The 22,027-nt window shown below is 57.7% G+C and overlaps 5 protein-coding genes across 5 annotated transcripts; 2 read left to right on the top strand and 3 right to left on the bottom strand.

The window, feature by feature from the left end:
• IE81DRAFT_91333 (hypothetical protein) lies at positions 1-744 on the top strand. The gene has a single exon (XM_025517742.1). The coding sequence runs from the start codon at positions 118-120 to the stop codon at positions 646-648; it is 531 nt and encodes a 176-aa protein (XP_025370608.1). The 5' UTR covers positions 1-117; the 3' UTR covers positions 649-744.
• A 143-nt stretch (positions 745-887) lies between these two features.
• Positions 888-4,827, bottom strand: IE81DRAFT_346647 (hypothetical protein; the record flags this gene model as incomplete). Its single annotated transcript, XM_025516063.1, has 7 exons — positions 888-1,201; positions 1,285-1,614; positions 1,684-1,925; positions 2,007-2,187; positions 2,260-3,962; positions 4,072-4,418; positions 4,606-4,827. The coding sequence occupies 7 exons, from the start codon at positions 4,825-4,827 to the stop codon at positions 888-890; spliced, it is 3,339 nt and encodes a 1,112-aa protein (XP_025370607.1).
• A 3,543-nt stretch (positions 4,828-8,370) lies between these two features.
• Positions 8,371-9,102, bottom strand: IE81DRAFT_346646 (hypothetical protein; the record flags this gene model as incomplete). The annotated part of the gene is made up of 1 exon (XM_025516062.1): positions 8,371-9,102. The coding sequence occupies one exon, from the start codon at positions 9,100-9,102 to the stop codon at positions 8,371-8,373; it is 732 nt and encodes a 243-aa protein (XP_025370606.1).
• A 1,734-nt stretch (positions 9,103-10,836) lies between these two features.
• Positions 10,837-15,482, top strand: IE81DRAFT_91292 (kinase-like protein). The gene is made up of 3 exons (XM_025517740.1): positions 10,837-11,532; positions 11,603-12,165; positions 12,241-15,482. The coding sequence occupies exons 1-3, from the start codon at positions 11,039-11,041 to the stop codon at positions 15,339-15,341; spliced, it is 4,158 nt and encodes a 1,385-aa protein (XP_025370605.1). The 5' UTR covers positions 10,837-11,038; the 3' UTR covers positions 15,342-15,482.
• Positions 15,483-15,489: 7 nt separating this feature from the next.
• IE81DRAFT_91296 (hypothetical protein) lies at positions 15,490-20,324 on the bottom strand. Its single transcript, XM_025517741.1, has 2 exons — positions 20,124-20,324; positions 15,490-20,046 (listed from the first exon to the last, which is right to left on the bottom strand). The coding sequence occupies exon 2, from the start codon at positions 19,990-19,992 to the stop codon at positions 15,700-15,702; it is 4,293 nt and encodes a 1,430-aa protein (XP_025370604.1). The 5' UTR covers positions 19,993-20,046; positions 20,124-20,324; the 3' UTR covers positions 15,490-15,699.
• Positions 20,325-22,027: the final 1,703 nt, after the last annotated feature.

The raw sequence follows: 22,027 nt of genomic DNA, 5'->3' as shown, positions 1-22,027 counted from the left end.
TCGGGATGCGGATTGTTATTCTTCTTCTGTCCCGCCTGCCAGATCGGTCTGATTTGGCCTACGTGGATCTCTCTCGCATTCACCATTCCTCTCATCGCCATTGCAGCTCTGCTGGTGATGCGAAGTGGCAGACTGGCCAAGTGGCCCATGGCCGCGATCCTAGTGTGCACCATCTGCGTGACCATTCTGTGCATCCTCGGCGCAGCTCTCTACACTGCACGAGACCCCACCGAATTTTCAGGCTTTGCAGACGACGGCGATTGCTACACTTATCCCTTTACCTTTGGCTTTAGCGGAAGCGGATGCTACCGAGGATCTTCCTCCTCCACCGTCAACAGGATCAATGATTCAGAGGTGGAGGATGTGAAGAGCAGAGCTATCGCTACCCTCGCTCTAGCCTGGCTCAGCGCTGGTCTGGCAATCATCACTACAATCAATAGCATCTTTTTGGTTCTGAGGGCAAAGAGGGACAGAGCAGCTCAATTGGCTGCCAACAATGCTAGCTACAATCACTACTATGCTCCTCCTCCTGCCCCTGCTCAATCAGCTTACGAGACGTACGGTCAACCGCCCATGGCTCAGACTGGCGCTCCTCCTTATACCGGCGGCAACCAGTACGCTGCACCCCCGACCACTGCGGTCATTTGAATCGCGCCCTGAGATCAAGGTACACGCCTGTAACGCTATAACACCCTTTTCGATGCGAAATGATACCTTGTGACCCGTTGAGCGGTCTGAAGTGACGCAAGGCGCGCTCGAGCAAAGCTTGAAACAATGACATTGGTATATGCGTGGTGATCTTTTGCGTCACATGACCGTTTCATGAGACTGCGCTCCGCACCGGCAGATAGGATGAGACAGCCACGGCAATTTGGGACCGTCTAGCCTTAGCCGCCTCGCTTGGAGGGCGGTGCAGAAGTGGAGCGTGCAGAGGGAGAGCCAGGCCTGCTAGACTGTCTACCTCTGCCTACCGTCTGCCTGACGAGCTTGGAGGCGTTTCTCTGCAGCTTGCGCATGTCCCCTTCCTTCAATTTGACTGTCAATGCGCAGCCCACCACATTCTCTGGCGTCAAGAGCTCGCGAGGAGGGTGCAAGAGCAGACGCATCCCTTCTCCATGTCCCGGCACTCGTCGCTTGTCCATCAATGGGTCCCTGACGATGCGAATGACTGCAAGAGCAGTGCGCAGGATGAACGATGGACCTACAAAGGAGAGGAGGAAGAGGAGGACAAAATGTTAATAAGGCTGCATCTGTAGCGCCACAGAGCAGTCACGAGCAGCTCACCTTCGTAGAAAAAGACGTCCCAAACGCAAAGCAACGTGTGCCAGGGCAGCACTCGAGAGAAGAGAGGCAAAAACCAGTTTGGCGTGAAGTTGATGGGCTCGATTTCCATCTCCATGAGACGCTGAGCGAGGGGCGCATCCATGCTCTGCAGCAGCTGGCCGAAGACGATGCCATCTACATGAAGTTGCTTCATGTCGTTAGAGTAGTAGCCTTCCATGTGAACATCGCGCAGCATTGCGCACAGAAGCCAAAAGGCGTCCTCGGCTGGCATGAGCAGCAACATGAAACCTGCGATGAGTCCCATGCCTTGCGTGTACCCGATGATTGGATCTGTGGCCAGGGCGCCAGCGTCAGTGTAAGGCTCAAACGTCCGCGCGCATCATGCTGCCACGCGCTCACTGTAATGCACGTATGCCTTCAAGATGGCCTCGAGATCTGCTCTGCCGGTGCTACCTTCGCCCCTGAACATCTTGTGATCAGGATAGCAACGGTCCAGATCCTTCTCGATGGCTTCATACGCCGTTTCCTTGCCCTTCTTGCCTTTCGCACCTTGACTCTGCCTGCACAATTGCTCAAACAGACCAGGCCGTCTGCGGTGACTGCTGTTCGCCAAGAATAGCCAGACCTTCGCACGCATAGAACTGAAAGTGGGGACGAGGCAGCGTCAGCCTATCAATGTCACGAGTGTCGAAGAGTCAGGTTTGCGGCAGCGTCCAACGCACTGAGGAATGCCTGCCTGCGCCATTTTCTTGATTTTTCGACTCTTCCTAGCTGCTTCCAGGTTGTTTTCCGCCAGCACCTTCTGCCACGCTTCGACTGCTTCGGGATCCTCACGCGGCAATCTCGTGGGTGTATCCATAATGACAAAGCCCAGACTATCGTACTGCACGGGCTTGCCATTGTCTGGAGGGTGGGCAGCGGTCTCAGTCAGGTCTATTGGCGCGCACAGAAACGGCGCAGGTCGACAACACTCACCTGGCATTCTTGGAGGCTGTCCCAGGCTGGCAGTTCGCGCATTCGGATTGAAAAAAGGTGGCAAATTTGCAGGTGGTCCGTTAGGCGAGCGCCTCGCGTCCGATGACCGACCATCGGAGGAGTTGGCAGAGACTGCAGAGAGAGGGCTAGGGCTGCGCGAAGCGCCTGGGGGTGCCAAATTCGCGCCAGGTGCGAGCCCAGCCATGCCCCCATGAATACCGGGTCCAGGATTGCTTGGATTCTTCTTGAGCTGTCCACTTCCGACCCGTTCGCGCATACTGCTTCGATCCGATGATGAGCGCATGGGCCCAAAGCCTGGGCTCCCTCGCGACCCGCTAAGTCGAGGCAAGTCTACCGAGCCCTGTGCTGGAGAATCGCCAGCGCTTCTTCCAGAAGGCAGGGAGGGGGGCACCGCATCGAGTCCAGCTTGCACCACCAAATTTGAGACGGACTGGGACCGCCTTCGGGTATCTCCGAAGCCTGCGGGTCTCTGCATGCGAAGCTGAGGACCGCCTTGTGCCGCCCCCGGTGGCCCAGGACCCACGGCGGGCACGCCGGACTGCTGAGCAAAGGCTTGCTGCCCGCCTGGCTGTCCAGCTGGCTTGAAGCCCGGGGGGACTGAGCCATCTTGCACACTTCTCGCCGCACTCGCTGATGAATCCTGCGAGTCGCCCCTCTGTGGAGCCATGCGAGGACGTGGAGTCGGTATCGCGCCAGCGCTCATGGGCCCAGAGGGCCGACGCCGAGGGTCGAACGTGGCAGTCTGTGGACCAGCAGAAAATGGACCGGGTCCTTGAGGTGGGTAGGCAGCCATGGGCGTGGTTGCGCTGATTGGCGTCGTGGCTTCGACCTTTCTCCGCAACGATGACGCGAGATTCAGCCCAGCCGGGACGGGCGCTGCGTTTGGTCTGCGACCCGAAGGACTGCGCAGATTTGCAGGAATCATCGCAGAGCCAGCTGTCGGATCAGGTGGAGCTTGCGGCCTTCGGTCTACAGGTGTCGTGGGCTCCGGGGTGGACCCGCCCGAGGTGGGTGCACCGTCTCTGGGGGCCAAGGAATCCTGCGATCTACTCGCCCCCACAAGGTTGCGCGAGCTGCCAAGCTTGCCGTTCATTTGTGTAAAGTTGAAGTTGGGAAAGGCGACCGAGTCGCGTCCGTACACATCGTAAATGCTGAATGTTTGGTCTCGTCGATTTGCTCCGTCCTCACCCGATTCTGAAGTGCCTGACGTATCCAGGGAAGAAGCATTGGAAAGATGTCCATTGAGGGCGCGGTCCCAAGGACGCGCGCCGCCACCACCTTCGACACTCGATGAGCCACCGATCGCACTTGATACAACGCCACCGGCCCCGACTGCGCGCGGTTGATCAAGACCGCGCCCGGTGATGGGGGATTCAGCCGAGGAAATTGGAGACGGCGGCAAATGGCTCGTCGTCAGACCTTCAAGGCTTTTGCCCAGGCCCTTCACCCCAGTCCCGTTATTGCGTGAGCCTGCGGCACGCTGGCCGTGAGAAGAGCCTACGCTGCTGTCTCCACTCATCGGTCTGGCCCAGGGCAAAAGAGTCTCGCTCTCGTCGCTGTCATTGTCAGAGCCATATCCCACCACAGTTCTACGTTGTCGAGCGTGGTTCTCGTCTGAGAGCGGAGGCGTAGTCACCCCTGCAGGAGCAGCGCGGAGATGACTCTGAGGCGGAGGTAAATCCCTGCGCGAGAAGGGATCGACGACAGGGAGCGAGCAGCCGCATCAGTAGTCAGCATCCAGCTTGTTGGCAGCCAGTCCGTGGTATAGAAGCAGCGCTATCGAGCACTCACCGGCTCACAGCCCCGTTCTTGTCTGGCGCTCCGTGAGACGTCGTAGGATATCCTCCCCGTGTGCTGGTACTTGCCCTGCTTCCATCAGTGCCTACGTTGGATTGGCCGCCTCTGCTGTGACTCATCGCAGACGCCTCCTCCCCGTCGGAGTCCACAGCTGTCACTGGGATGCCTGGTGGTACCTGAGACGCGTGCAGCGCCGCCGCTTCAGATTTGCTCATCGGTCGCACTGTCGATTCGCGTATGCTACCAACGCCACTCCGTCGCATCAAGACCGGCTTTTTCAATTTCCCGTGAAATTGCACATGTCCGCCCTTGAATCGGCCGACAACGCCCTCGCAGTAACCCTGAAATGAAGGAAAGGTACGGGCGAAGGTTCAGTGAGCCAGTCACTTCGCCACAAGGTTCGCGCTGGTAGTCACGCGCGGCCGAGTGGCATTCTCGCAGCATCAAAGTTTCTGCCTGGTTCCTCTAAACCTTGCGCAAGCCTGCGTATGCTGCTGATCATCGAGAGCGATTTGATGCCCCACTCACCAAAAACCAGGCGTCCGCATCGCCGAATGCGCTTCTGCGCTTGCCAGAGCTGCTCTCGGGATTATCGTCGTCCAGTCTGCGCAGTACGATGATTTTTTCTCCAGTCATGAACATCAGATCCTCTGCTTCGGTTGCTGGATTATCGATGAGTGCCGTACAGCTGCCAATGCCACCCTTCTGGAGCGCAAAGCGCGTCCAAGCGTTAAGTGTGTGGGCGTCCATGATGAGCAGCTCTTGAGGGTAGACGAGCGGATCCAGAAGGAAGCTGGCCTCTCGTGGCCTTTCACGCCGATGATGAGCTCAAACCGGGCCAAGATGTCTTTGCTTGGCAATGCAGAGGAGAAAGACAAGTATCCTGGAAGCCGGAGTAGACCTTGTTGCTCCAGACAGCTGGCTAGCCGGCACCGAAACGAAGTTCAGAGCCAGCTTGGAATGGTGATGGGTAGATGGACGCTGTCGGACGGGGTGAAGCCGCGACCCGCCCACGAGATGCGACTGACGAGATTCAAAACAAGAAAGCAGCCCTCTTGCGTAGCCTCGCGAGGCTCTGAAGGGTCAACGTTGCAAGAAGACGTCGTAGCAAGGATGGTTCCAGAAGCGAGACGCAGCAAGAGCTTTGTTGCCAAAATTTCGTCGTCGATGTTTAGGAGCGATAGATGTAGGAGAGGCTGTGCGAGTAGAAAGAGGTCGGGTGCTCGGCCGCGATGAGCGGGTAGTACGTTGGGGAGCGCAAATCAAGCCTCGGATCGTTGGAGAAGAGGACGACAGCGTGCGCGTAGAGGACGTGATGGAAGGGGGTGGTTGTGCGTGCAACGTGATGTGATGCGTCTGCGCAGGCCATCCGTGATTGTTCACGATTCTGCCTCGGTCCTCAGCTTCTCTGCTTGAAGCACGCCAGCCGCTCGCGCCCGCACCTACGCACCTACGCTACGCACGACCGCAGGTGTGAAGTGTAGTCACGCTCTCAGCCGCACGGCCGCTGAGTGCAACAGCCCTCGCCTCGATGCATATATCTACATGCTGTACACATCTCCCTACCATGCACCCATGCACCCATTCAGCTGCTGCTGGGCGCACGCAGGAAAGCCAGCACTTATAGGAGTCACTACTATTCATCGGCGCCCACGTACCACAGGCACTGCGAAGGATCGCTTAGGTCAATTCAGTCTGCTCGGTCAATCGCCCTTGTCCGCTCCTTTCGCATTCCAACCGCTTGGCTCCGATCATCGCTTCTCCATCACCATCTCCCCACACCAGATCTCAAAAATGCGCCAGGCAAGACGCATCAAGAACAAGTTAAATAACACAGCGTACCCAAACACCAATCGATCGCAGCTAGATTGAGGCGGTTCGGGTCGTCTTATTCAAGATTGAGATCCCGCGCTGATGCACGCTGCTGGCGCGGCGATCCAAAAATCAAGACCCGGGGCATGTCGGCGGATCAGCGCGACTCTATGGATCGAGGGCCAAAGCACGCGCGACTAAAGCAGCCGGCATGAAATCAGCCTCGGTGCTAAATACAGCAGGACTCGGATCCATGCAGCTAGCAAGTCGACTGAGGGCGCAGCAGCAGCATGCAGCAGCAGCGGTCAACACTCAGCAAGAGTGAACTCACGACTAGCTATGTCACTTATCCACGGCCAGGCATGCGCGCAGTCATGATGAGTTGCGGGTCCGCTATAGCAAGTCTGCACATCACACGCATTTAATGCAGCAGCATGGACAGCATGCAGCCCGCCGTACGACTCTGCACTCAAAACTCACGTGCAGCGGCCAGTCACTATGGAGCGGTAAGAATAAGGGCCACCGCGTTGCGTGCACGTCATGTGCACAAGAAGCGCTCCAAGGAACAGGCACGCGACTTAGCGCGTCCACGCGGATGTTTAAACGGCACGTTGCGCCAGTCCCCTGATTGAAGATGGTGAGTGAAGACCGGAGCTTGTAACTGGCGACAGCAATTCAAACCACGATGAAAGGGGCAAAGCGCCGCTGGGCTGATTCGCCTGTGCAAGATTTGAATCTCCACGATTCGTCATTCACGATTCCGGGATTTTGCGTGTTTTGTATAGCCAATAATCGTGAGTGACTATTCCAACATGTTGACCGAGCGCTGTTTCACTTGACTGAGACGCTTGAGCGCAAGCATCCCAGCAAGCATCGCGCGCGTCCATACAAATGTCAGGCGGGTGATATTGCTCGCACCACGTTCCTGCTGACGCCGGGAGGCGGTGCAATTCGGCGAGCTTTGAGCGGGATGTATGCTGCGAATGCTAGACTTTCGCTCTTGACTGTGACTCCTCACAATCCCTAAGCTTTACGTTTCAACGACCGCGCCTAAAGTTCGATCCGTCGAGCGAGTGCATGACGAGCCCAGCATTCTAATTGTGAATCTAAAATTTGTCGATCCTTTGAGATCCGTACCGCGTAAGCGTACCTGGTGTGCCGGCGAATTTGCGAGCAAGAGAAATGAGATCCGTACCGGGCAATTCGCGCCTCCGAGGCCCTACACTACAGTCGTGGGCACACCACTAAGGTGAAGGACTACATGTGCTGAACCGCCGCCATTCATCCAAGGCTGGCTTTCCGAATACCTCAGCCTGGGTATAGAGTCATGAGCAGGTACAGTGCAACCCTCTCTCGCTGTAGCGGTCGAAGCTATGGACCTGCTGAGCCAGGGCTGGCGCGAGCTGCTTGCTGGCTTTCGGTCACGCCAGCTCTTCTGGCGCGCGCTTTAGCGCCATCTATGACAGCCCTAGGGTGCTCGCAGGGTCTCAACAACATAATTATTACCGGTGAAGCATTTGACGCGCTTGGAGCTTGTGCAGCTGCAATTGGAAAGTGGGCACACACACCACCGTCGCGGTATCTTGCCGGCAGATGGAAGGCGTCTTGCGGGGCTGCATTTGATTTCAAAAGTTCGCACACCAAACAAGCATCTAGTCGATATGCACAGTGACCGGCCTTCTCAACCACGCACAGGTCCATGTTCACGTCTTGCCAGTTGAGGAAAGTGCCACAAACCTCAACCCAGGCAGCCTCTCATCAATTTCACCGCAGTGTCTCTCCATCTTGGGGGGATGGAAGATGCGCCCTCGAAAGGCCTGCCATGCAAAAGGTGCAGCTCTCCATGCTTGCATGCTGCACACCAAACGATGCACGCTAATCGACCCATTTGGAACTCGAATTCTTTGATTTTGTTTCAATTTCTCCCGGGGCCGAGTGAGGTTCGCCTTTCCTCCCGTTCAGCGCCCGAAGTACTTGTGAATGAGAAGAGGACGTGGACCGCTTTCGTGTCTCGCAGGAGCCACGATAGATGCGACTTGACTCGTGTCACAGCGGTCGAGCAACTCAACGAGTGCCAGTGTTGTCTAATAATGATCACACCTTTGAAGAAGCGATGGGCCTTTTTGCATGCTTGCCGGCTGTTCGATCGATGCAAGTCTCGTGAAGGTATCAAAATGTGCTTTCGCAAGGACTGCTCTCCAGCTCTTGTGACGTACGAGCCGATTTTGTACCTGAGCAGAGCCGTCGCCCAGCCCTTCGCTTACTCTCTCGATCCAGACCAGAATGGATGTGTCGTCGCCAGCGTTGAGCACCAGTGCATGTGCTCATCTTTAGCAGATTCGCCGGTCAATCCGAGCAAAGAGGCATGTTCGACACAAAGCCACAGCCTCATCTTGGGTGATTGGTCGGTGCTCGTCCTTGGGACCATGCCAGTGAGCAAGGGTGGGCACTCGCGGTGGAAAGCAGCGACGCCTGTCCACGTCATGGAGGCGCCACCGCGTCATTTCTGTTCCAACGCAGTCCAATTGGGCCTTTGGCAAAGCTGACGTCTTCTAAACTTGTGAGCTGTTTGTTTCTTTGAAATAGCTGGACATGGCCTTTGAAGGTGGTGTGTTGAAGCCGCGCAAGTGCCCACAGTCTCGGTTCAAGAATGGCAAGTCTGCGAGCTGCTCGGCGAACGCGCTCCCTTTGCCCTGGAGGCGCACGCAGGGCAGAGCACAAGGGATGGTCTTGAGTCCGGCGGCAGTTCTCGGGATCGGCTCCGATTGTGGGTCCTTCCTGCTGCCCTGTAGAGATGGCTACATTATCCGCAAGAGCATCGACTTCACTTGTCAGGCGATCCTCCACGTCCTCGCAAGTAGCGACTCTGCCTTCCGTACTCTTCTTTGCCGCTTCAAACAACGCCGCTTCCACCCAGGCCTCCAGATCAGTGACAAAGAGATCCGCTTCGTGTATGGTGCTGATGGACAGGGCAGAGGGCGTAGCGAGGAAGTTAGCCTCACTTGAGCCTGATGCCTGCCATCTGACCAGCTTCCCTGGTCTTTGGGATTTGCAGCTCGATGAACAGAAGCGAATCTCATCCCAATTACGCTCCCATTTGGCCCGTGGGGTAATGACTCTAGCGCAAGTGTGACATGGCTTGGGCACTTGGTGGTGTTGATCATTTGCCTGGTCGTTCGAGCGCCGATTGCGGGCTGGAGAAGATTTTGGCATGACGCTCGAAATCCGCCGTAAGGCAGGCGCACTGAACCGCTTTGTCTGCTGTAGCGAAGTGCCAATTGATCTGCAATTCAGGGCGACACTGTCAAGCCTCGACATGGAACAGCGTTGTTGGCGCCACAAGAAGCCGCTCTTGAGTGCCGTCTGCGTTGGAACCTTCCACTTTTTAACAATCTGACCACCCGGTCAGAGTCTCGAATCGGATTGCGCCCTGAACATCGATCACACAATGGGAGTCTGGATGAGTTGAAGCTAACGTGAAATTTGACAGGACGTCGAGGAGATCTTCTGAAGCGCCTTTGCGTTCTGGCTTCACCCCTGCTCTTTGTGCCGGAATGTGTCCTGCTGAGTCATCCATCATCTGCTTGACGACTTTCCGCTCTGCTCCGCGTTTCCAATTGGAGCTGCACCTTAGATGTTGGCACGAGGCGGGCGCTGATGATGCTCAAGTCAAGCAAGGTGTCCCGCTCTGTTCTCACATGTCCCCAAGCCCCAGCTCACACTCTTGACTCATCAGACTGTGACTGGAGTGTGTAAGACACGTGACCCGATCGTGACCCATCAAGGCTTTCATCACTTTGATTCACGATTCATCAGAGTCAAGAGTCCCAAAGTCCTGACGACGCCGCGGACACCTTTGGTCGCGACCGCCGGCAGCATTTTCCGGTGCATTCACGATTATAACGTGATTTGTGATCAGTCATGGTCAGCCTGTGTGCGGGCGGCCACGCAGGTGACACTCGGTGCCAGAATAAGGTGGGAAGGGTGCTGCTGGGCCCAAGCAGCGTTGAACCACGCGTGCAAGTCGCACGTTACGATCGATGCGACGCGTGCGTGCGACATGAACGAAAGCGCGAGAGCGGCCGGGGGTGCGCGCCGCCGTTGCACCATGCATCCATCGTAGCGCGGGCATTCGCGCGATTTGAGCGGTGTGGCGCCCCTCACAGCAAATCGAATCGTAAATGGACTGACTGCATGGCGAGAGCATTCACCACTCACATGCTCACCAATTCGATTAAAGCGATCCTTGCAGATGCCCGACGACGAGCTGTTTTGAACTTTGGAGCGCGCCATATGCTGATGGTGCATGCAGCTCGATCCACACTCCGACATCAAACTCGTGACTTGGGGTCTCATCGCTGCTGCTGCACCGTACCATGGTGGTGCTGCTGCTGCTGATGATGTGCGCGTGATGAGAATCCGAATCTGAATTTTTGACTATCATGCACCACGCGATTCAAATTGGAGCTCGTCAGAATCGCCTTGCGGCTCTTCAAATCAATCAAGAATCCAAGGCAGGGTCTTTGGAGACGCGAACCGAGCGCAAAGCCCACACTTACCAGCAATCAACCGCACTCGCGACCCTTGCTGGCTTCGACCTCCCAGGTCCAGTCACACGTCCTCATCTCCATTTGCTGACAATCTCTCGAGCGCACACCGCAATATACGTTCCCACGCTCTATCTCGCACCACGAGCCGGGCTTGATCCTCTCATGCGAGGCGCGAGCCCGAGGTCGTGGTCGTAGACCGAGTCCCTGGTCGACGCGTACGAGAACGGTGGCCATCGCAGTCCCAGACGCGCTTCTTGCCTCACCAATTTCATCGTGCGCAGACCTGCACCCGGGCCGACCAGACGTCTACGTCGACCACTTACGTCACAGCCACTTCCCACGGCTCTCGCGCACTGCGTGAGCGCGATCGAATGAAGGGGATCTTTTGGCACTACCTCGGACACAGGCTGACGTGAGATCGGCGAGGTATCAAGCGCGATCGTCAGCTTCTAAGCGAACATCCCTCCGAGCTAGGAGCTAGGCGGCTTGTCCACCTCTCGGTCTTCAGCACCAGGATTGAGGAGCCAGTCTTCGGGACAGCAACTTCGATCACGTCCTTCTGCATTTCCTCTCGACTGCTCACCCTTGCAAGTGCTGCAATGTCGTCGCGCGCAGCTTCCATCAGCGAGCCTTCGGGCGCCGCAACCTCGCCTCGAGGGCAACACGCCATGCTCGCATCCCCTTCTCAAGCCGAGCAGCATTTGGCTCAGCTGCTCGGCGCCGGCACACCCTCCTTCGCACTTGCCTCTGCACGAGCAATAAGTGGATCAAGCACTCAGCCAACTCCGGGTTCAAGTCGTGATCGTACTCCAGTCAGCGGCGGTGGAACCTCTGGTGCCAGCTCGCCCGCTCTGCTCGCTATGAATCTTCCTGGCAAGCCTGCTCCAGCACTCTCCCGACCTGCCAACTCGAGTCTGTCTCCGACTGGGGCCATCAGCGGAGAAGATGTCAGTGGATCCAGCTCGCCCGTGATGTCGGGACGCAGCACGCCGTCGCAAGCGCGCTCATCTAGCAAGTCTCAAGTGCTAGAGACTCACCGGCTTCAGCTCCAGACGCATACCAGTGGACGACGAATGATCAACCAGTACATCATGTGAGTCCAGGCTATGTGGCATGGCTGTGAGCCAACCTGATCTGATCGCCCTCCATTACGCGCCTTGTAGCGAGGGCGAACTGGGCAGAGGCGTCCATGGCAAGGTCCGTCAAGCGCGAGACACGGAGACTGGCGAGCGCGTGGCAGTCAAGATTGTCGAGCGCGAAGGTAGAAAGCGCTTAGGAGCCAGTCAGTCAGGAGTGCTGGGCCGACCCAAGGTAGACGACTGGAAGGGCAAGTCAAGTGATCAGACCGAGCACATGGCGTCTCAAAGTCCGCCCCTAGACCGTGCTCCGAAGCTCGCGCCAGAGTCACCCCTAGCATCCCCCCGAAGCGGCCCTCAGACACGCTTCGCCTCGACGCCACCGGGGTCTCCTAGAGCCTCGAACCAGAATGCTGCCCTTGCAGCGAGACATGGGCGCTGGGGTGAAGGCGGCATGAGCCGCGCTGCCATGGACAAGGAAGTTGAGCGCGATCGCGAGAAGGCGCGAGATAAGGCTCGCAAGCAGCTGTTGTGGACTACGGACAAGAAGGTCAAGAGGGAGATAGCACTTATGAAGAAATGCTCGCATCCCAATGTCGTTCGCCTGAAGGAGGTCATAGACGACCCGCAAAGCAAGAAGGTCTTCATGGGTAGGTTCACGTTTACGAGAGTCGGCCAGTGGAATTTCCAGCTTGCTCACGCGTACACCCTGCGTTCTCCTCTAGTGCTCGAGTTCATGGCGGGCGGCGAGGTACTTTGGAAGGATGATCGCGGCTTTCCCACTTTGACTGTCGCCGAATCACGAAGCATCATCCGAGACGTTGTCTTAGGCCTGGAGTACTTGCACTATCAGGGCATCATCCATCGCGACATCAAGCCTGCCAATCTGCTCTGGGATGAGGATCGCCGCGTGAAAATTTCAGACTTTGGCGTCTCTCACTTCAGCTACGCTCTCCTCGTCGCTAGCGGCGGTCTGCCGAGCTGGGATGGGGACGAGCAGAGAGCCAAGGATCCAAGTCTCATCGACGATCACGAGCTCGCAAAGACCGCGGGCAGCCCTGCATTCTTTGCGCCTGAGCTGTGCTTGGCTGGGGAAGCGCAGCCGACAGCCACGTCTTTAGAAGGGCGCATGAGCCAGATGCGAACTCATACGCCCAAAGTCGAAGACCAAGCCAAAAGTCCACGAAGGGAAGGCAGCTTGAAGGAATTTCCTTGGGAAGAGTACGCTGAGAAAGAAGCACGCGCCGCTCCGCTGCGCAGGCGACCGAAGATTACGAAAGCCATCGACGTCTGGGCGCTGGGAGTCACGCTGTACTGCCTTCTTTTCGGACACCCGCCGTTCACCGCAGACAATGAGTTTGCACTCTTCACAGTCATCCCGAGCGAGGATTACGAGCTGCCGGCTTTCGCGGGAGCGGACCGCTTGCGCATCGGGCCTCGCGCGAGCCGTTGGCAAGCTCTGCCGCACTGGACTGATGAAGAGGGAGATGTGCAGCCGGATGGCAGGGATCCGCGAGAAGCCGATGTAGGGCCTGCTGCGCTCTCTGAGGACATGCGATCGCTGCGCGACCTCCTCGATCGTTTGCTGGAAAAGGATCCGGAGAAGCGTATCAAGCTGGAGGAGGTCAAAAAGCATCCATGGGTGGTTCGCGATCTCAACGACGCTCCCGACTGGCTTCACAAGACAGATCCCACGCACCACCCTTTTGTGATTGTGACGCACGAGGACATGGAAGATGCGTTGACTGGTTACTCGAAGTTGAAGCTGCGCATGAAGCGGTGGCAGTCAAAAATCATCGAGACACTCGGTGGAGGAAAGGCGCGCTCTAGAAGCTCATCACACTCGCAACCTTATGGTCGCCCTCATGCCGTGCCGCTCATTACAAGCGGGGATATCCGTAGTGGAAAGGGAACACCGAACACTGCCAGCAGCGCCATGTCCCCTACTCCTTCTGATTTCGGCGTTGCACAAGGCCACCCAGTGCGTCAGCACGAAGTGCCTGCAGAGCACGCAGCCAGCCGCATGGTCACCTTACTCAGGCGACAATCTGCTACACTGGACCGCGAAACGGAGACCGCTGAATTTGCTGGACTCGGTCACGAGCTTACGCGTGGCAGTCGCGACAAAATGGCTGGCACTCGCAGCCAACCGGGCAGTCGTCCCAGCTCTCCGCGGACATCGCGCAATGCTCTGTCAGCCCTGTATAACAGCGGCAATAGCGAAACCACCACGAACACTGGCAATGCATCTTGGTCGCATATGGCGAGACAAGCGATCGCCCCGTCAGACGCTGCGAGTCTGCTCCGAAGAATCTCCGCTGCTCAAGGCACAGCAGAACACACCTCTCGCTCTCCTCTACGACCTGCCATACTTCGGCGACGCTCCACCAGTAGATCGACGAAGACGGAGCGCAGCCCAGTGCCTCCTACCTTCAATCGCTCCTCGTCGGAGTCACAGCGAAGCGACATGCTCTTGCGCAGCAGCGGAATGGCGCTGCCGAGTACAATCGCAACCGAAGATGAGCAGACGAGGTCCTTTAGCCGTGCATCCCGCAGATTCTCCAAAGGTGACTCCGGGGCAGGATGGCCATCTCGTCTCCACCATAACACACAGACCGGAGCGATCGGCGCATCGCGCTCTTCTGGTGACTCTCGCCGGCCGAGCAGCTTGCGAGCACCACCCGATCAGCTCGCCATGCGACAGAGCAGCCGCTCCCGCATCGGGGACATCTTCCGCAAAGCTTGGCATGGCCAGGGATTAGGCCACGTGCCGGGCCATGCGAATGCTGCGCAGCGTCCTGACAACGACACCACGTCTTTGGCTTCTAGAAAGCCAGTGCGCAGCCGGAAGAGCTCTGCGCGCCCTAGGGACATGCCTCAGGATCCTGCCAGCCAAGAAGCTTCTCTCGCAAACGGCTCATCAGGAGATTTGAAAATCGACACGGCAGGTGCTGCCAGCGCCGCGGGCCCTCATCCCCCGTTTGATCAGCCTGTCAGCGCCCCACTCCTCACGCGCCCGTCATTGTCTGACCACCATTCTCATTCCCCTGGCGTCGGTGGAAACGGGGCAGGTTCGCCCCGCTTCCATCTAGCGTCCACAATGAGCTCTCCCATCGCCCCCAGGGTAGAGCTAGACGACGTTGATCTTGATCTAGAGCTTTCCGACGACGACGACGACGACGATGTGCTGCATGCGCGCACGCGGACTTCCCTGCAACCACGTGCTTCATACCTACGCAATGATGGGCGAGGCTGGGTGATGCATCCCGCGCAGGGTCAGTCCGATACAGGGCGGCCAACAAATCTTTCGGGCGATTCATCGACCTCTGCAGAGGTGTCTGGTGGAGCGTCGTCCGGTTCCGAAAGTCCACCAGCAGCTTACGCCCACAGCTTGACGCCTTCTGTGGAAGGTGGCTACAACTTGTTCAAGCCGCCATACATAGGCGCGCGGGATGCTACAGGATTGGGATCGACTCTGAGCCCTTCTCCGGTGTACAGTGCGGAGGAAGGGGAAGCTGGCGCAAATTCGGCTGCTCATGCCCAGGTCGGTCCCAGTGATCGTTCGAATGCAGCTGCTCATCGTCGCGGCGGGTCGTTCGCGCCAAACACCAAGCCAAATTTGGCTCACGCGGAGACACACGCCCGCGATGCGCATCTAGTAGACGAGTCACTCAGCAACGACGACGATCGCTTCGCCGATGCAGATGAGACAGACATCTCGCTGAGCCAGCAACGTCGCATACTCGCTCCGGTCTCACCGGGCGAGGACGAGGAGGAAGAAGGGTTCAGCTTCGATGTTGGTCACAGCAAGCAAAGCCGGCCCTGAGGGTTGCGCATCGCGTCTTCTTGCTGCTCCTGTGCGTCTCTGCATGCATTTTCAATTGTCGGAGATGCCCATGCACACTCCTTGTAAACCTTAATCGTCTTTACAGCTCTATAGGCAATGTACTCTCTCAGACACAGAAGTGACTAGATTCCACGGTGCAGGGTATCAATTGCAAGATCGGCCGGTGTAAGTCCAGAGCGATGAGGCAAGTCTTTGAGATGCAGCGAAGCGTTTTGAGACTGAGATGAAGCAGAATCGTGCAGAAAATCCAGAAGAGAGTGGCTGCCTCCTTGGGGGCAGCGTTGCAGGGTGCAGGGAATGCGGTGCGGACGAGGATCGGAATAAGAGGTAGTAGTAACTATCTTGCTGAGCTTGCTTGGGCTGCGCTTCGCGCAGCGATGTCTTTGATTCTCGCTGCATCTGCGCGCGCAGAAGCGCGCAACATTTCTCCGAACGCGTCCAGTTCGGGCGAAGCCACCGCTGGGCGCGCGCTCTTGCTGCTCTTTGTAGAGGCTGCGCGAGCGCGTGCACCATCGCTGGTGGAAGGCCTCCGCGCAATTTGATCGTGGGTGAGTGAAGCGGCGCGCACATCCATCGAAGTAGCGGAGTCATACGTCCAAGGATTTGCTGAGGACGGGCTCCAACCTTCGTTGGCCCCGCCCGGTCGAGTGTCTTTGCCTGTCTGATTTACAAAAGGGTAATCTCGGTGAGGCGAAGATGCAAGGCCGGGCGTTCCAATGGTAGTGGGAGTCGGGATCATCTGATCGGCGGACACTGCGAGCATCCTTGTAGCATCCTCGACAGCGGCAAGACTATCCCATGCCACCGACTCGACGGCGCCATTGTTCTCGAGGAAGAAATGATCGGAGGAAATCCCGCGATGATTAGGCGTATTCGGCAAGGTCTTGCTCGTGCCGAGCCCGACGACGGAACCTACCCCTTGACTCGCTGCACGGCGGAACTGCGCAAGCAGTTTTGGGGATTTGCTTGGGTTTTGATCGGGTGAAGTGTTCGGGAGCGAAACGCCTCGCGCGGCGGTGCCTGATCCTGGCGAGGAGGTCAAAGATTGGCCTTCCATAAGATGCTCTCTCGCTGGTGACTTCAGCTGCAAGGGTGGTGGACTAGGCCGGTGTGTGCTGATCATGTTTGAGCGCGACTTGCGCCTCTCCAGCAATGACCGCGGCGAAGACGAATTGTCATGTTGGTTGTCGGCTTCTCGCGTACCGAGCGGTGGTCTGGCGGGGTCCGGTGCAGCTTCGTCCACACCAAGCAGGTCCATGCTCGGACGCACAAGCCGAACTTCGATGGGAGAAGGGGGAATGTCGGAAGCGTCAAATTCACCACTGCCAACATTTTGGGCTCCGAGATGCTGGGCCAATGCTGGGCCAATGGCCTTCGTGATACTGGGATCTGCGGAGGTTGCTGACATCTCAAAGGCGTCATCTTCAGATGCGTGAAGATTGCTTGAGATGTCATCAGCCTCGTGTCGACCAGTGTCATTTAGTAGGGCTGGGCTCAGGGACTTATGAATTGTGGCCGAGGCAGCAGGCTCATCACGAGCGGTGGCTTTGGCTAGACGAGCAGATGATTTCCCATTAAGGCGTGGTGTCCGGCTAGGTTCAGTGGAAGAGCGTCCGAACGAGAAGGACGGTCGGCCGTTCCGCTCGCGCTCAAGCGATGCTGCTTGCTCGTGGTCTTGCGCAATGCGCGGTGACAGGCTCAAACCGACTGCTTGGGAAAGAACGTTTCTGCGCCATCCAGCTTCGTCGGCTGCAGCTTCCGTCGAAATGGAGGGTCTGGTCGGCAGTGCTGCCACGGGAGATGACGCGGGCGCCGGCATGCCTTTGTGATTCGATTTGGTGGAGGCAATGGAAGCCACGCGCGCCCTCCAACCGGTTCCCTCTGATCGCTGCCTACGTTCAGTAGACGTCTGCGACTCAATGCCCAGCCCGACTGGCTCTCTGCTCTTGGCCGGAGGAGATTCCAGTGGCGACCTTGGGTCGTGGCTCAAACCCGCGCTGTTCGTCTTGAAGGTGGAGTCGGCCATATCGCCAGGTGCAGAGAGGGTTGTCGGAGTGCCCGTCCTGGATGCGGATTTGGGTCCTCGCATGCGACCAAGGAGTCCAGAAAAGCTTCGCGACGAGACCTTTGCCAGCAAGGGAGGACTTACCGAAGCTTCGCCACTCGTGACCTCAGTCTTGCTCGTCTCTGAAGCATCGACAATGCCGGGATCGCCGTGATCTATGGACGTTGGATAGTTATGCCCAGCATCGGAGCCAAATACCATTCCCCCTCTACGAAAGCTGCTTGCAAGGCTTCGCGAGCTGGTTGCGCTGGGCAGGCGTTGTCCAGTACCGCTGCCGGCGGACCGACCAGCTTCATGATTGGTCGATCGACCACTCGAGCTGGGTCGTGTGTAGACCGGTGGGATGAAGTACTCGTTAGCGCATGCTTGTCGCTGCCGCCTCAGCTCGTCCGGCATGTCCTTCTGGGCGGCATCCTCGAGATCCGCAAGACGCGTTTTGATCGGAAGAGGTGCAGCCGGCGGAGAGCTCGCAGCGATCAATTCTGCACTCCTGGCCGGCAGCGGAGGTACAGACTCAGCAGCATCAGGCGAAGCTAGCCACGAAGCGGACGCAATGCTGGCTCGCGAGCTGCGACGCGTAGCTTGCGCTTGGGCAACCGATTCTCGCTCGCGCTGAAGATGGGTTTGACTCTTGTGCGAGGATGCAGAGCGCTTCCTACGTAAGGACGCCGGGCTCTTTGTGTGTGTCACATTGGCATACGGCAAATCGTCTGCGGAAGAGTCGTCTCCGCTGATTGCCATCTCTGCTTGCAGCGGGCTACGAAGTGTATCGCTGATTCCAGTAGAGGGCATCTTTGGCGTCCCCCCCTCATTCGCAACCGCTTGCTTGCGGTGCGCTCGGGCCACTGTCGAGGTATCTAGACTCTTTCGAGCACGTTGTGGACGTGCTGGCTTACGATCTTTCGATGTCGACGCTTCGCTGATGGTTGAAAACGATGCGGGTCCGTTCGTGGCCAAAGCATCCGGCCCTGCGCTCAAGTCCACAGACGTAGCCGGCAAGGATCGTCTGCGCGACACTCTCAGGGAGTCTTTCTCTGATGTGGGCGATGCATCTGCATCGCCCGGGTCGTCCGAGCGAGCATCGAAAAACCCGTCGTTCTCCGCCTCTGTGCCAGATTCTCGTGCATCCCTGATATTGCTCAATGGCCGCCTATCCACAAACGTTCGTCCGCTCCGATATGTCCGGACCGGCGGCGGACTAGACAGGCCAAGAGCCTGCAGGGTGTTGCCACTCGAATAGGGAAGGACAGGCGCTGAGTGCAGCGATCGAGTGGAGTCGAGCGAGGCACGCGCTGGGATTGCGGAGGACTCGATTTGACCGGGGGGAGTATAGACGAATGCAGGTTGCAGAATGGAGCTGGCTTCCTGAGGGTCAACGGCTGAGGACTCCCCCCGATCTGGTGTCGGGCTCGCCATGCGGTCCAAAGCCTCCTCTTCCTGAGCTCGACGGACGGCACTTGCAGCTTCGCGCTCTTTTTTCCCGGCCCCACGCAGAGAAGCAATTACGTTCCCAAGCCCTCGTCTCAATGCGCTTGGCGTGCTGCGGCCATCCCTGAAGCTGCTAGCTCGAGACCCTGAGCGAGGCGGCAGGTCACGCACATCAGGCGACTGAAGAGATGCCCTTCCGGTGTACGGGTGCTCGACGTCACTGCGACCATCTCTGACATCGCCATTGTAATCCGAGACTCCGGCACCGCCTTCCTTGGGCAAGGCGTTCGAGAGATCAGCGCGCTCTGCGACGGGGGCCGGGGGAGCCGGCAGCGGCGCAGTGAGGGACTTGGAAGGCCCTGCGAGAGCTTCTGGAAGCGCGCTCTGCCCTTTTCGAGGCGAGAGCCTCCTCACAGACCGCGCAGCGTCAGTCCTCTCAAAGGGCTGCCGCTGCCCTTCTATGCTGGTCATGAGAGAAGGGCCTGAGGCGCCCAAATGAGATTGCTCTCTCGTTTCATGGCCTCCATTTCGCGACGCATCGGCTGTATGCCCATTCGGGATACCGTTGCCCCGCGAATTCTCCGCCTTGCTTGAAGGGCTTGGCTCTGTCGCAGGTGCCACTCCAGGTGGTGCAGCTGCTCCATGGAACGCGCTGGTTGTTCGAGGTGGGGGAATAGGGGGCGGCAGGGCTCTTCTCTTGCCCTTATCTCTGCGCTTCTTCTTCCTTCGCGCTCTACTTGCACTGTCCCCGGCGCTTTCCGCCTCGCCGCCATCCCTCATCTCAGAGCCATTTGCACGCCCGTTCGTACCGGCAGCTGCTTGGTCACGAGGTACGCTCTTGAGGCTCTCAGCTTTCTGCAAAGTCTGCATTCGGCGGACACTGTTCGCAGCTGAGGGCAATTGCGCGGTAGAGCCTCGTCGCGAGGTCGATGCATCCCCAGATCGATTCCCGAACCTCTCCAGCCACTGTGCGTGATCTGGATGTGCAGGATTTGCAGCACGCACGAAGGCATCGTAGGAATCTTCTGGCGGCGCAGTCGGCCGCCTCGCGCGGGAAGAGTGTGACGGGGTGGGCGAAGAGGATCTGCCAGGTGCCGATGCCTCCGGCTTCACGCTTGATCGGCCGAATGAGCTCATGCTTGCTCTCGAACTTGCAATGAGGTGCGGGAGGTGACGCGAAGTATCCAGACACTAAAGCGGAGGCAGCCGGTCATGTCAGTCGAAGGCGTCCGGCGACACGGACGAACGCGCTCACCCCGAGGACGCACCTGGATGCTGAATCGTCAGATTCGCGCGAAGCGGGAGCTGGACGGGCTTGGCTGTTGCGATCCCCTCGCAATAGCAGCCCTCGCTTTCCGCTACTTGGATTCGTCGGCGGAGGGAGGCCGTTGGATTTTGGGAGGAGCGGCGCAAGATCGGTCGTCCGTCGTCGAGCGCCGTGCGGGGAGCTGCGGTGAAAATATGGCGGCGCAGCTGTCAGCGACAAATCAGTGTCGAAGATCTCCTGCGTGCGCTTCAACAGCGCTGGTGTGGTCAGCCAAGTGCGGCAGGTCCCGCGCAAGAGGCTGATGATGAGAATTAAGTTAGCACCCACGCGCGTCAAGAGAGAGGGGCGCGGCTCGCAGCGATTGACATCGGAGCAAGGTGCGCGACCCTGATGATTGGTGCTCGGTAGTGCGCTGGGAGACGCGTCTGGATCGCAAGGAGTGTGATGAGCTTGAGAGCTATTTGTTTGTGGGGATGCAGGAAGGGCGACCCATGTGGATGTGGGATCTTTGAGCTTCGAGCAGGAAGCAGAGTGCCAAAGTCTCTATAGGTTGAAAGGATGTCGAGAGCAGACAATGGTGTGCCCCGCGGCCAGATGGAGATGGAGGACAGGTCAAAGTCGCACTCGCAGACTCGCAGTAGTGCATGTAAAGCGAGTGCGATCGGGATATGAGTCTGACCAAATGGTCCGTCATGACTTACCTCGTGACGGCATCAGGTGGTTACCCGTCACATGCACGTCACTCACGACTATACTGTATGTGATGAATGCAAATGCTCGCTAGCCGCTGTGCGGTCCCCGTGCGCGGGAGAGGTCGCAGCAAAACTGTGGAAGGGGCACAGCATATGCAGCGCGGCGTGCATCCTCGTCATCAACCGCGCGTGCATCAAAATGAAGGAAAGCAATGCATGTCTGATACACCGACTTTTGTTTGTTACTTTGGTGATTTGATTCGCTGCTGTTGCAGGCAAGGACGTGCAGCAGGAGCAGGAGCAGCTATAGCCTGCATGCAAGACCGCCTTGGCTACAGTCACGAGTATATTCAATCGTGAATCGTGCATGTCGAGTCGCTGCGTGTGTGCATGGGCTGCGCGTGACCTCTGTTCGACAGCCGCCAAAGAGCACATATGCGGACAAAAAGAATAAACGGCATGGCATATACGGTACACGACCTGCAGATTCATGAGAAACAGGTCTTGCTGTGTTCCACCATCATGCTGGCAGCTGCCAAGGGTTGCTTGCGTCGCAATCCGGTACTCGGCACATTCTGGCGTTATATACATCTGCTACTATGAATTCGTGACTTTGATGAGTGACTGACAGCATGCACCATCTGCTTCCTGGCCACTGATCTGACTCTCCATAAATCGATCTGACTTGATGTATGGCACCAATAGCTATAGGCGCTCGACGCGACTACTCACACTACTGGGACGTCCATGGAGATACGTGAGGCATGCAGGGCAGACAGCGCTGAGAATAGCAAGTCGCGGCAGTCACGTCTGCACGAGAGGTTGTTCCAGCATATAAACCTCATCGCTATAACATATGTACGTACTATGGACGCGCTCACGAAGTGCCTGCTGCGACCTTGCTGACTCTCGTCACTCACGACTAGCGCCGCAATAAGCGAGTCGTGAGTGACTGCAAGGACCCGGTGAGCGGCCCGTGTTGTGTGTGACACGAATTGTGAGTGCATCATTATGCACGGAGCATCAACACAGAAGAAGGTCTTCGCTTCCGCCATCACCCAAACGCGGGGTCTCCATGCGATTTCCGAAGCGGCGGGCTTTGAATCACGACTTGTAATCATGCTCAGGAGTCAGGTTAGCTTGTTTAATCAAAAGTCAGAATTGATGGTCGAGTAAGCTTGACCCTTCGTGCTGCAACTACAACCAAATCAAA

The sequence above is a fragment of the Ceraceosorus guamensis genome, assembly GCF_003144195.1.
Source record: "Ceraceosorus guamensis strain MCA 4658 unplaced genomic scaffold IE81scaffold_20, whole genome shotgun sequence".
NCBI classification, from domain to species: Eukaryota; Fungi; Basidiomycota; class Exobasidiomycetes; order Ceraceosorales; family Ceraceosoraceae; genus Ceraceosorus; species Ceraceosorus guamensis.
The sequence above is the reverse complement of the archived record's forward strand: the minus strand, read 5'-3'. Positions and strand labels throughout refer to the sequence as shown.

Coding starts and splice junctions, on each gene's coding strand:
- IE81DRAFT_91333 (XM_025517742.1), top strand. CDS start 118: ATGCGAAGTGGCAGACTGGCCAAGTGGCCCATGGCCGCGATCCTAGTG.
- IE81DRAFT_91292 (XM_025517740.1), top strand. CDS start 11,039: ATGTCGTCGCGCGCAGCTTCCATCAGCGAGCCTTCGGGCGCCGCAACC. Junction 11,533..11,602: donor ATGATCAACCAGTACATCAT/GTGAGTCCAGGC, acceptor CGCGCCTTGTAG/CGAGGGCGAACTGGGCAGAG. Junction 12,166..12,240: donor AAGCAAGAAGGTCTTCATGG/GTAGGTTCACGT, acceptor GTTCTCCTCTAG/TGCTCGAGTTCATGGCGGGC.
- IE81DRAFT_91296 (XM_025517741.1), bottom strand. CDS start 19,992: ATGAGCTCATTCGGCCGATCAAGCGTGAAGCCGGAGGCATCGGCACCT.